Raw genomic sequence first — 13,953 nt, forward strand, 5'->3', positions numbered from 1 at the left:
TCCCTCCCTCCCTCCTTCCCTCCCTCCCTCTCTCCCCCCCTCTCTCTCTTTCTTTCTTCCTTCCTTCCTTCCTTCCTTCCTTTCTTTCTTTCTTTCTTTCTTTCTTTCTTTCTTTCTTTCTTTCTTTCTTTCTTTCTTCTTTTTTTCTTTTTTCATGACAAAGTTTCTCTGTTTATCAGCCCTAGCTGTCCCAGAACTAGCTCTGTAGACCAGACTGGCCTCAACTTCACAAAGATCCATGTGCTTCTGCCTCCTGAGTGCTAGGATTAAAGACATGAGCCACCACTGCCCAGCCACCTTTGTCCTTTCTTGACTGCTAAGGAAGTAAGAACTGTTGACCACTAACTCTTTGTATTTAGTTACTGAATAGTTACAATCCATCACCGAATGCCAAAGCTGTGTTCAATTGTGCATACGTGACAATGCTTCCCGGTAAACAAGAATGAAAAATCCTTATCTCGTCCCCAGACTCTCCTGGATACTCCAGAAATGAGGTATTTCTTTCAACACAGTTAAAGGTCACCGATGGCATGTTCACAATGCATACAGGCAATGATATTTACAAAACCACCGTGAGCTACCCAGCATTTCAAATGACATATTACTGAAGCTGAATCTTGTGACTCTAAACAGATTTTTATATCAGCATGCAGAGCTCCAGCTACTGTATTAAATCTTAGAGTCATATTTTTTCTAATGATGTGTGTCAACAGTGTGACTTTGTATTTGCAAATCAGAACTCTCTCTTCCGGCTCATTGTGTCCTCTGTGGAAGGAAAACAACCAGCTAAGGGAAGCTCGTTGGCCACGATGTCTGTGTGGGGGTGGGAGAGTGGCTGAGCACATTCCCTCCTATACACTGTGGAGGGGAGCCGGCTCGCGCTTAGATTTAGCAGCGAGCCCCGATTCACAAGAGCTGTCAACACCACTGACTCACCTTTGCCACTCACTAAAGCCGCCTACACGTGACCCTCAGCTGGGGCTAGGTGCTCATAACACTCACTTAACTCACTTACTTCTATCGCCATGGTTTGGTTGATGTTCTTTATGTCGAATGTCCTTAAATAATCAGACACTTTAAGAAATTACTTCAAGCTGGACTGACAGACAGATAGCTGCTCCATTCTGTGAACATTCACTTCATTCTGTAACTTCCCTTTTGACTGGTAGGGGCCTGCATGCTAATAAAATAGACAATATCCACTCTAAATTTCTATCACTTGATTTAAAAAACAATTATCTGGATAATAGCCTCGCATACATAGTGTGGGACCATGGTCTGTATTCTGTCAATTATATTTGAAGTAAACGTTGATTGGCCAGTAGCCAGGCAGGAAGTATATGTGGGACAACCAGACAGGAAGTAGAGGTGGGTCAATGAGAACAGGAGAATTCTGGGAAGGAGGAAGCCCATTCCTCTGCAGTCCTGACCCGACCACAGAAGAAGCAAGATGTGACTGCCTCGCTGTAAAAGGTACTGAGCCATGTGGCTAACACAGATAAGAATAATGGGCTAATATAAGTTATAAGAGTTAATAAGAAGCCTGAGCTAATGGGCCAATCAGTTTATAATTAAGGTAGACCTCTGTGTGATTTCTTTGGAACTTAATGATTTTGTGGAACCGGGCAGGACAGAAAACTCAGTCAACACATACATACATATATAACAGTCAGTATAATGTTTTGTAAAAACAGTAAAATTCTACCTGGGCATGGTGACACATGTTTGCGATCTCAGCATTTGGGAGACCAAGGAAGGTACATTGCTGTGCCTTTGAGATGAGTTTGGGCTATATAGAGTGAGATCCTGTTTCTAAACTTACAGCATGTATTCTAGTCTCTCTGAAAACTCTGAGATTCCATCTTACACCTATAAGAATGGCCAAGATTAAAAACACTGATGATAACTTATGCTGGAGAGGTGTGGGGAAAAGGGAACACTCCTGCATTGCTGGTGGGAGTGCAAGCTTGTACAGCCCCTTTGGATGTCAGTATGGTGATTTCTCAGAAAATTTAGGAAGCAACCTTCCTCAAGACCCAGTAATACCACTTTTGGGTATATATCCAAAGGATGCTCAATCGTGTCACAAGAACATGTGCTCAACTATGTTCATAGCAACATTGTTTGTCATAGCCAGAACCTGGAAACAACCTAAATGTTCCTCGACTGAAGAATGGATAAGGAAAATGTGGTATATTTACACAATGGAGTACTACGCAGCAGAAAAAAATAACATCTTGAATTTTGCAGGCAAATGGATGGAGCTAGAAAACATTATTTTGAGTGAGGTAATCCAGACCCAGAAAGACAATTATCACATGTACTCACTAATAAGTGGTTTTTAAACATAAAGCAAAGAACACTAGCCCACAAATCACAATCCCAGAGAACCTAGACAACAATGAGGATCCTAAGAGAGACATACATAGGTCTAATCTACATGAGAAGTAGAAAAAGACAAGATCTCCTGAGTAAATTGGGAGCATGGAGACCTTGGAGAGGGCTGGAGGGGAGGGGAGAGACAGAGAGGGGAGTAGAGAGAAATGTAGAGCTCAATAAAAATCAATAAAAAAATTTCAAATTTCTTTAAAGCTATGAACATTTAATATGCAACCATTCATTAGCAGGCTGGCAAATATGATCAAAAAATGAAATCAATTAAAGCCGCCCAGAACTGAGGCATCTATGAGACTAAGCAGTCAAGGATATGAAAACAGTTATTACAATTACAGTTTATACAGTCCAAGTTAAGTAGTCACATATGACCTGTAAAACATGTTTCTAAAAAGTCCTTTTAACAATAAACACTCGAACACACCAGGTGTGCTTAATGGAGGTTAGGTTGCAAAAGAAGGGTGAAACTGAAGATGCAGCAACAGAAACTACGTAAGAGCACACCACACACACACACACACACACACACACACACACACACACGTACACACACACAGTCCCCACCACCACCCTACATGGACACACATGCACACACCGGCAAAACAGACAACAACAAAATACCCAAACAAAACTAAACAAAATACCCCAAACAACTTAAGCCTCAGAATCACTTCTGATGGCCTAAACCTGCTCCTGAGGTTGTAACCCCAACACTGTGTGGGATAACATGACTGAATATGTGGTCTGAAAAAAAAAAAAATCTGTCAACAGTAAGAGTTTTCTAAATGTGCCACAACCAAAGCCTGGTTCAGAATCGCATCTGTAAGAAAGCTGACGTTTCAGGAGGCGCTCGCCTGTGTGACGTCACCCCGCATCGCTGCAGGCTCCGTTCTGGACACATGACATGCACACTTTGTGCTTTGCACACCCTACACAACAACACACCAGCTAACAATGCCTCAAAGTTGATAACCCACAGTTAACAAGGGAGCACTGGGAACTGCAGAGTTTTTACTGTGTGCAAACTTGTCTCCTCTTACTGAAATAGAATAATTTCATTATGAAGAACAAAGCCTTTTAATATTTCCCTATCATGATTCCTCAGGATGGAAGTATCAAATAAGTGCGTCTTTGCATTGTGTTAGACATTTGATTTTAAAAGCTGCTATATGAGTTGCTGGCTGGAGTTTCATCAAAAGTATTTCAGTGGATCTGTACTTGGGATTAAGACCAACTTCTGACAATTTCCCCAATGGCCCTGAAGCACACTTCTGCCGTTTGCATTTTATAGCTGTGTGAAACAGTGCTCTCAGTCCTGACACTTATAAAATCGTAATATTAATCGACTATGAAAAATGTTGAGACTCCCTATGTCCTGCAGTGTCTAATACTCAGCCAAGAGATCTGTATGTAGAAATAAACAAACATATCCATCTCATTAATATGCAAATTCACTCTAATCTTTAAAAAATGTGTATACCAAAAAATGTTTTAAAATAAAATTCCATATGTTTTGTTATTAATAATCTCTATACCTATTTTATATACCTAGATATCTGGAGTCACATAAAAAAAGAGGTCACAATGAGATTATTGGTCACCCACCTCAACCAAATTGGTGAGTTCTAGGTCCTAATGAGGAACTGTGTCTCAAAATACAAGGGAGATGGTTTCCAAAGAAAGATCCAAAGTTGACCTCTGATCTCCTTGTGTATACACACACACACTAGCACCAGCACATGTATGACCAAGACACACCTAAACACACACAAATATTCTGCTCCCCCATATACACCTCTTTCTAAATTTAATATAAACCATAAACCTAAAAGCCCAACACACTTTAAGTCACAAGAAACACTAAGAGTTGTATAAGGGTATGTCACAGTCAAACTGCCCGAACTAGAAGCATGGAGAAGCAGCAAGAGAAAACAGACACTTTGCACCCTGAACCACAGAGAATGGCGTGACAGTGGCTCCTCAGCAGTGACACAAGCGAAATCCAAACAAATCTGCCATCATAGAAGTGAGAAACTGCCAACACACACCTTTAGATCCTATGAAGTAGCTTTCGGAAACTGAAGACACACGGGAGGTGGTGGCACATGCCTTTCATCCCTGCGCTCTGGAGGTGAAGGTAGGCAGATCTCAGAATTTGAGGCCAGCCTGATCTATAGAGTGAGTTCCAGGACAGCCAGGGTTACACAGAGAAACCCTGCCCAAAAAACCAAAAACCAATCAACCAAGGAAGCAAACAAAAAGCCCTGAAGACAAAGGACAGCGTTTTTCAGAAAGTAGCTAAGGAAATGAATAGCCAGCAGATTCTCACACTGAAGGGAATGTGTATTTCAGGAAGAGGAAAAACTAAGTCAGGCAGAAAAGAATGAAGACAATCAGAAATGGGGCTGCACTGATAAGTATGTTTTTGTTTGTTTGTTTGTTTGTTTGTTTGTTTGTTTTTTCAAAATAGGGTTTCCCTGTAGCTTTGGAACCTCTCCTGGAACTAGCTTTTGTAGACCAGGCTGGCCTTGAACTCACAGAGATCTGCCTGCCTCTGCCTTCTGAGTGCTGGGATTAAAGGTTATGCCACCACCACTTGGCAAGTATGTTTTTATAATAGCATGTCTATGTCTTTTAAAGGTGATCAGAAGTTCACAAAAAGTAGTGTTGTCCCTAGCGTGTCCACAGCAGCCAAAAGTGAGGCATGATAAAAACCCCTACACTGGGAGATAGGAGGGTCTTACATTGTGTGAAATGTATACTGTAAACTAAAACAATTATGAAAACAGCAAAACCAAGACTTAGAGTCAATTCAATTAAGGAGGTAAAAATGAAATAATAAAACACTCAATCAAAGTCTGGGGAGACTGTAAATCCCTTGCCATGCAAGCGCTGAGCCTCAGAACTCACAGAAAGTCAGGCAAAGTCACGTGTGTAATCCCAGCTCTCCTATAAGACAGGAGAGAGGGGCTGGAGAGATGGCTCAGTGGTCAAGAGCATTGCCTGCTCTTCCAAAGGTCCTGAGTTCAATTCCCAGCAACCACATGGTGGCTCACAACCATCTGTAATGAGGTCTGGTGCCCTCTTCTGGCCTGCAGGCATACACGCAGAAAGAATATTGTATACATAATAAATAAATAAATAAATAAATAAATAAATAAATAAATATTTAAAAAAAAGACGGGAGAGAGTACCTGGAGACTGAAGGACGAGAAAGCCTGGCAGACACAGGCTAGTGAACATGGTCTCAAACAAGGCGAAAAGGAAGCATCGGTACCCAAGGTTGTCTTCTGATGTTAGCACATGTGCTGTGACAGGCATGAGCTATACTCACACATGTATAGACAAATCTCTCTCTCTCTCTCTCTCTCTCTCTCTCTCTCTCTCTCTCTCTCTCTCTCTCTCTTGCTCTCTCACTCTCTCACTCTCTCTCACACACACATTCAAAAGAAGACAGAAAAAAAGTCAAAATAAATAAGAAGGTGACAGACTTATACCCAGCCCTGTAATTAAACACAGCATATGTAAACAAAACATATGCTCCAGTTTATGAGGGCCAGGGAGAGGGCTCAGGATAGTCTGAGGACCTTGAGTTTTATCCCTGATTCATGTAAAAAGGGCGAGAACAGACTCCACACCTGAAAGTGGCCCTCTGACCTCCATATGTGTGCTGTGCTGTGGTGTGTACAACCCTACACCTCAATGCACACAATACAAACAAAGAAATGTAAACAAAGACAAAGAGCCTGTGCTTTGCAAGGCTGCCTCAAAAACCCAAGCAAGCATCCAGGCCCCCAGGCCCATACCCATACCATTCAAAAGCGGAGCCAAACAAACCAAACTTTGGGCAGGCAGTTTAACTTGACTGCATCCCCTCAATCTGGATCGTTTTTTTCCCCCTAAAATGCATGTCTACTGAATTTTATAAAAGCAACCTGTCCTTGATGGATAGAAATAAAAGGAACAAGAGCAATCCCCACTGACCCATGCATAAAAAGAACTGATCTGCTGAAAGCCCTCTGGTGCTGAGCCGCCAATTCTGCTTCCTTGGAACTAAGGTGCGAGAGGCACTAGGGACTGGCAGGTGGAGCAGGAACTGGGACCGTGTTTGTTTTGAATTATGGTAAATGTTAAAATGAAGAGGCTGCCCACGATCAACCCATCGTTCTTTCTTTCTCGGTCATTCGATGTGGAGCTTCGGCTACCTTTGAAGCAGTGACTAAGCGGAGGTGTGACCATCAGTTCACCCTAGGACAGGTGAAAAGGGGTTAGGAAGGGGTGATCTGGGAAGGGGTAGGCTGGGGAGCAGAAGGCCGGGGAGGGGAAGTTGGGGAGTGGATCACAGAGAGAGACTACATTCTTTCATTAGTTTGGATGTAAAAAGGCCGACAAGACCGTGTGGAAGTCACTGGGAAAATATTCCGCGAACACAAACAAGTGCCTTACCTTGTATACACAGGCCTTTGCGTTCAGGAAAAACAGTTCCACCGTGTTCTTATCCTTCAGAAAGGATATGCTCTCGATGTAGAACCTGAAAGACAGCACAGGACTTAGTTCCTTCAGACTTAACTTCCTCCTCTGGGTATGGTTGCATTTTGTCAAAGTCGATGCTAAGGAGCCCTATGGCTCTGCTTTTGTTTCTACGTTGCAATCACCTCAGTGCTCGCACACCTACCTAGGCGTGGCATTGCCTACAGAAGGTAACTGTGTGCAGGATGTGAGTTAAAGGGAGATTCCACATGGGTCCACCTGCAAACACTTTTTGTGGTTCTCTGAAGCGCTGGGAGCTCAGAAAACCTCAGACATTTTCAGCATAGAGCCCAGAGCCAAGTGAGTCAGGGATTGACTGAGCAAGCGGGACATACTGACCCTGAAGATGCTGACACAGTGGTGCTCACATTTGGGGTAGATGGGGGGCTCCAGGCCCACCTCACCCGGCTGTCTCATAGAGAGTTACAGTTAGGCCCTGCTCCTTCTCTTTCTATGAGGAGCTGGAGTTTCCCTTGGCTAGAAGCCAAGCTCCCCATAGCTCTTAGTGTTGGTCTTTTCTCATGCAAACCAGGAGGGGTTTCTGGGCCTCACTCCTCACACCCTCTCTAAGATTTTCCTTGTGCAGTTTGTGAGCCTACAGATCCTGAGTTCCTTTTTTATCAGAAGAGCTCTGACAGCTCTGAAGTGGGAAGTGGGCAAGCTGAGGGTGTAAGCCTGTTTTCACCAGTACATGGTGCCGAAGCTGGCCTGTGAGGACCGGAGCTCTGTGCTGAGTCCCTGGAAACCCGAGTCTCTGCGTTTTTGAGTTCTTGAACATTGTTGTTGGATAGTACACAAGAGGCCCCCTCTCCTAGGACAACAAGCACAGCTTGGGCCCTCAAAAAGAACTTGCTCTCAACCCAGTGAGAATCAAAACACAAGAGGGCCAGGGTAGGGGGATGAGTATCTGCAGGTCTGCAAAGTCATGATGGGGCTTGGCCATTCGTTCCTGGCTTTCTTCATTGTTCATGAAATATGTGAACCACGAACACAGCTGAAAAGGTTGTCAAAGAGGCCATCACAGAAGTGTTAAGACTGGAGTGTGCCCCCTCTGTGTGTTGGCTCGTCAAGGGAGGCTCCAGCGGGAGAATAAACCTGTGATAGTTTTACTTTAAAGGGTTTAGCTCACTGCTAAGTGAGATCGATGAAGGCTGGGAAGCTTGGGTTTTGAGAAGTATGAAGGCAGGAAAGGAAATGAGGGGTCCCAGGAAAATAGGTTTTTGAGTACGAAAAATCTAGAATGTCAGTTACCTCTGTTGTTCATTAGGTATATGGTCTCGGGCAAATTACTGGTGTGTTTATCAAGGTGTGTGTCATGAGTGCACTTAGAATCCTGGAGAGTTGGAATTAGATACTAGTGGAAAACGTTAAAATAAAAATCTGCGATTGCTAAGAAAATCTCTCCCCTGTCCTCACTGAATTCCTATACAGCAGTGGTTCTCAGCCTTCCTGATTCTGAGACGCTTTAATACAGTTCCTCATTTCCTCATGTTGTGGAGATCCCTAGCCATAAAACTATTTTCGTTTCTACTTCATAACTGTAACTTGGCTATAAATCGTAACGTGAATGTCGGATATGCAGATAGTCTTAGGTGACCCCTGTGAAAGGGTCATAACCCACAGGTTGAGAACCACGGCTGTCTAGCAAGGCTAAGGTGATGTGAGCTGTCTAAACTAGACCCTGTGCATAAGGTGAAGCCGCTGACAATTCCCTGAAAGGGCTCGCCTGGGATTGAGACACAGCAAATGAGATGGCCTGATACAAGGTCCACATACAGTAAATTCTTGCTGTCGAGGCTCAGCCAAACCTTACTTTGTTAAACAGGCTTGAAGGGTGTGATGAAATTTGAACTGTATCTGAAGATCAAGAGGACACAAGATTCTGCTGAGCAAAAGAATAAATCCAGGAGATACAAACGCCCCAGTTAAACAGAGCCTTCTAAGGCCAGTGTGATAAACAGTCTCGGAATTTGACCTTTACCAAGACAACATTCGTGATATTTTGGGTCCTCTTGTTGCTTTAGTTGGTTTTATCCTGGTCACGGCTCAGAGGACTCAGACGGAGAAGAGGCCTAGAAGAGAGGGAGTGCTACCCAACAGAGCCTTCTCATTGTATGGAAATGGTCACACTAATCACACAATCTCCTGGAGTGTGGGAGAGGCAGGATAAGAAGGTCTCCTAGGAGGCAGAGAGAGGCAGAAAAGAGAAACCACAGGAAGTGGGAAGGGACACAGAGTGGAGAGGAAACTGCAGGACTTGAAGAGAGGGGCCCAGTCTTTGTGGTGGTGGCTATCAAGGAGAGGGAAGCCAGAGGCTGGCTGCTGCTAGCTGTCTCTATCTCATCCTGCCAGGCGGTGGGGGTCCTTTGTTTCCTTCACTTTCCTTTCTTTATGTTTGTTTGTTTTGTTTTGAAACACTCTGTATCCCTGGTTGGCATGCAACTTACTATGTAGACCAGGCTGGCCTGGAACTCACAGAGATCTGCCTGCCTCTGCCTCTGGAGACTGGAGCAAAGGCTTGCTTGTGCCACCACACCAGGCTGTTTTGCATTTCTTTTAAATCTCTATCTATGAATATAACCCAAGGCGGTTTCCAGTAAGAGCCTAAGGGGCAGCATCAGGATCCTGGCTGTTGACTGGGCTCCTGCTGTGTGCTGAGGTGTGCCCGGGGTTCCCATGCACTCTTGTATTTAACGGTCACAATCTCACGGTTGCTTTCTTTTTTTTTTTTTTAATTTATTTATTTATTAAGGATTTCTGCCTCCTCCCCGCTACCGCCTCCCATTTCCCTCCCCCTCCCCCGATCAAGTCCCTCTCCCTCATCAGCTTGAAGAGCAATCAGGGTTCCCTGACCTGTGGGAAGTCCAAGGACCGCCCACCTCCATCCAGGTTTAGTAAGTTGAGCATCCAAACTGCCTAGGCTCCCCCAAAGCCAGTATGTGCAGTAGGATCAAAAACCCATTGCCATTGTTCTTGAGTTCTCAGTAGTCCTCATTGTCTGCTATGTAAATCCGGTTTTATCCCATGCTTTTTCAGACCCAGGCTAGCTGGTCTTGGTGAATTCCCGAAAGATCATCCCCATTGTCTCAGTGTGTGGGTGTACCCCTCGCGGTCCTGAGTTCCTTGCTCGTGCTCCCCCTCCTTCATCTTTTCACAGATGCAGCCGTGGAACTTCAGAGCTCTGCTTACAGAAAAGGCTAGGTCTGACTCGGGATCCTTAGACTCTGCTGAGAAGGCTATTAACCAGTTCCTCTTTCTGGCCATCTCTCCAAGGCGCTGAGTCGGCATGTGTACTGAAAGCTAAGCCCTCAGCAATGGTGGCTATCAGTTATGTTAATACAAACGAAGAGAAACAAGACATGCAATCATTAGTGCATTAACATGCTTGGACACATGTTTTCTCTATGTCTTCAAAAGAGCAAAGTCAGCACCTGTGGGCAACAGTTAGCAGGTGATAGACCTTAGACTAAGGTATAATGTTGGAGCTGTCGAGAAGGGAGAAGCTCTCCCAGGGCAGGGATCTCTTAGCTCAGAGTCCCCAAGTCACACCAATAGGGCCCTAATTCTGTTTTTCATTCTAAACTTCTATTCCTCCTTTAAACCCCCATTCTGTATTCAATAGATATCTGCTATACAAAAAAATTATTTTTTCAAATTGTTGAGAGTACAGCAATGAACACCACTCATGCATTGTCAACAGACCCTCAGTCAATCAAACTAATCAAGGGTGTACATATAACATATAACTAGAAATTATTCATTTATCAAACATTGAATACCTGACTGACACCAGACATTGAGAAAGATGATGGGGGAATTAGCGACAATAATGACAGTATTGGTAATGACAATAGTAACCATTTATCTAGAGCTCTCTATGAGCCGGTCACTATGCAAGAATTCTCCATATTGTTTTATCTCCATTTTTAGGTTGAAGAGAATTAAAGAAAGCAAATGCCAAATACAAATGTTCAAATCTGTTATAGAATCGATGACTGAGTGACAACCCGTTTTGCTCAAAGACAATTTAACTGTATCACACCATTCTCGTAGAAGGACACAGCCTTTCCTTCAAAGATCATGTATCATAAGGGAAAGGCAGCATGCATGGACACAACACAGCGTGCTGATTATTATTATCCAGGGAGATGGCCACTCTGAATTGTTTCAGGGAGCACCTCTCAGAGAACCAAGATCACAAGTGCAATGGATTTTTCACACTAACGAGTTCATAGTAATCCCTTCAGTCTCTTTAAAATCCAATTCTCATTCAGATTTTCCCTCCGCCTCTACCACTTTCTCCTTAAATTCTGTGTCTGAGTCAATAGCACCGCATTGATTGGCAGTGGGAATCACATATGCAAAACCAGAAGGCTGCTGGCTGGATAGGAATGGGTGAGACTGAGGACAGGGGAGTGCAGTGTATAGGCATGTGACCCAGGCTAGACCAGGACAATCCTTTCATGGTGGAATTTAACACTGGTAGAACGACCTACAGATAAAGGCACCTGGATCTTATTTGTCCTATTGGCAGCATCCTCAAGAATGCCACTGTCCTGATTCCTGCTCTCCAGAGTCCCACCAAACCCCTGTCTTCTCTGAGGCTTCGTTAGGGTCATTTTCCTGCAATGATTTTTCTTTCTATGTTAGCTGCAATTGGAAGCTGTTTGTCGGCTGCCAAAGAATCGAATTAAGCGCTAGCAGCAATATACAGTGTTCTTCTACAGACATCATTTCTTTCCCCTCATCAGTAAAACTAGATTCAGTAGGAAGCAAATTCTGAACCCATCCTGCAAAGGAGAAGGCTGAAGAACAGAGATGCAATGCTCTCATCTCTCAACCAGAGCTAGGAAGCGGTGGAGCCATGATAAACCAAGTTGATGTCATTTTTTCCTATAGCAACCTTCTCAATGAAACCCACTGTGAACGCGGTGTCATGGGGGCTGACAAGAGGGACGCAATTAACTCAGCAGATAAGTAAGAGGGAGCATGCTGCCAAAATGAAATCCATCTCCTAAGCACCACAGGAGAGGGGCATTTGAGCTGAGTCTTAAAGAATGTATGAGGTCAGCAGGTGACAGTGGCAGGAAGACCATTCCAGGCAGAAGACATTATCAACCTGAACAGTTCCGGTGCCAGGCTTTGAGAACTGAAGGACCCACCTTGTTGGTGGCCCAGCACCAAATCGATCTGTAGTTCTTCCAGCTGTAAACAGATCCCGTCATACCAGATACCGGACTCATCTCTGATGCCTGGGCCCCTGACCTAATCCTACTTCCAGAGAACAAGTCCCTATCCGATTTCTCACTAGCCTCTGACATTCTTCCCTAGTTAGTCCCGCATCCAGTTACTGGCTCTCTGAATCCGCCATTCTGTCAAAGGGATCCCATGACAGGTCTAAGGGGTGTATGAAAAGTACAGACGGTCTTCGGGGACAATGACTCTTTAGACTAATAAATATTACACCTATTGATTCAGGCCTTTTCATAAACTATAGTGTTTCTTTTCTGTGGGTTTACTATGAGGGATTTCCCCAGGATTCTGTGAATCTGATGGCCAGGCTAAATGTTCAGCTCTAGAACCAAGCCAGGCTCTTGGAAGTGGTGACTCTCTGGAGACAAACCACAAGCATGACATAAGATAATTTCTTGGGAAGAACATTTGCTTGGGGGAGTTCCAGTCCTTACTTTTCCTGCCCCTCCCCCAACATGTTCTCACTTCCTCATGGTTTATATAATCCCTCATAAGGGATTCTAGAACGGGACATCTCAACGCCATGGGAAGAGAGCCAGCAGTCAGAGGGAGACGGCCTGCCAGTCAGATAGCAAGATGGCATATGGCAAAGGACAAGTGGGAAGATGGCTCAGTAGGTAAAGTGCTTGCCCTGCAAGCAGGAGGACCCGAGTTCAAACCCTGGTACCCTTATTTAAGACAGGAGGATTCCTGGGGCTTGCTAGCCAGACAGCCTTGCTTATGCAGCAAGATCCAGATCTTTGAGTCCCTGTCTCAAAAACTGAGATGGACATCACTTGAAGAACTGCAGGGAGCTGGACAGATGCCATATATGGAGTCATTTCCAACGGGACAGAATGTCAGCGCCATCTTGTAATGGCGATTCTGTCCGGCTCCCTGCAAAGAACGACTTCTGTGGTCGACTTCTGACCGCCAAATGCACATACGTACACACACACACACACACACACACACACACACACACACACACACACTGGAGCTGTCTGGTGGGCTTTCCTTTGGATAGTTAGTGATGTTTGGGCAGCCACCATTTTTACGTCATGGTATCTATCTATAGAGGTCAAAGCAATGCTGTGGGGCCGGGTGTATTCTTGTGTATATCTCAAGGCCTACATAGGTCTGTCTCTAAAGTTCAGGACCTCAGTCTGGCTCTCAGTGTCTATCATCCCTTTTAGACCTTCATGACATCTGACATGGGCCAAACACAGTGGGTGGCATATGCTATATGGCATAGAATTGCATGGCAGGGGTGCATAAAACGTGTAGCCAGGCTGCCCCGACCTTCTCATGTGGCCTAGGCTGACTCTAAATTGGTTGCCTGCTTACCATCTTAAAGCTGGTCTCCATGTGAAACAGGATGGGAAAATATGCCAAACAATGGTTGCCTGGCCAGTCATGACTTATGTTCACCTCACGTGAGTATATTCTCTCGCTTTACTAAGGTCTTGGCTGTGCTTAAGTGGCAATCTTCTAAAAAAGTAAAGTGGGCAAGAATTACTCAATCACTTTGTATTCTGAACAAAACCGAGTTGGTGACTGGCAAGAGGTGGAGCCAGACCAGCACACCTCACTCGAGTTTCTCCACGCTGCTGTGGATAACTTTAAGAACTTCCTTCTGGCTGGGGAGATAGCCCGCTCAGCAGAGTACTTCTGTCTTCTAGCCTCCATTTCCAAGCACTTTATCTGCCTACCCAGAGGCTCCTACATATGTGAACACACACACACACACACACACACACACACACACACACACACGCCAGAGAGAGAGAGAAAGAG

The 13,953-nt window shown here is 44.5% G+C and overlaps 1 protein-coding gene across 2 annotated transcripts in view; it reads right to left on the bottom strand.

Annotated features, from left to right (window-relative positions):
* Positions 1-13,953, bottom strand: part of Frmd4b (FERM domain containing 4B) — a 191,707-nt gene that overhangs the window by 100,010 nt on the left and 77,744 nt on the right. For both annotated transcript variants that reach the window (XM_026788213.1, XM_005364928.3), the window contains exon 5: positions 6,841-6,925. In XM_026788213.1, the coding sequence (XP_026644014.1) occupies positions 6,841-6,925 (85 nt within the window). The remainder of the gene's footprint in view (positions 1-6,840; positions 6,926-13,953) is intronic.

The sequence above is a fragment of the Microtus ochrogaster genome, unplaced genomic scaffold (genome assembly GCF_000317375.1).
Source record: "Microtus ochrogaster isolate Prairie Vole_2 unplaced genomic scaffold, MicOch1.0 UNK1, whole genome shotgun sequence".
NCBI classification, from domain to species: domain Eukaryota; kingdom Metazoa; phylum Chordata; class Mammalia; order Rodentia; family Cricetidae; genus Microtus; species Microtus ochrogaster.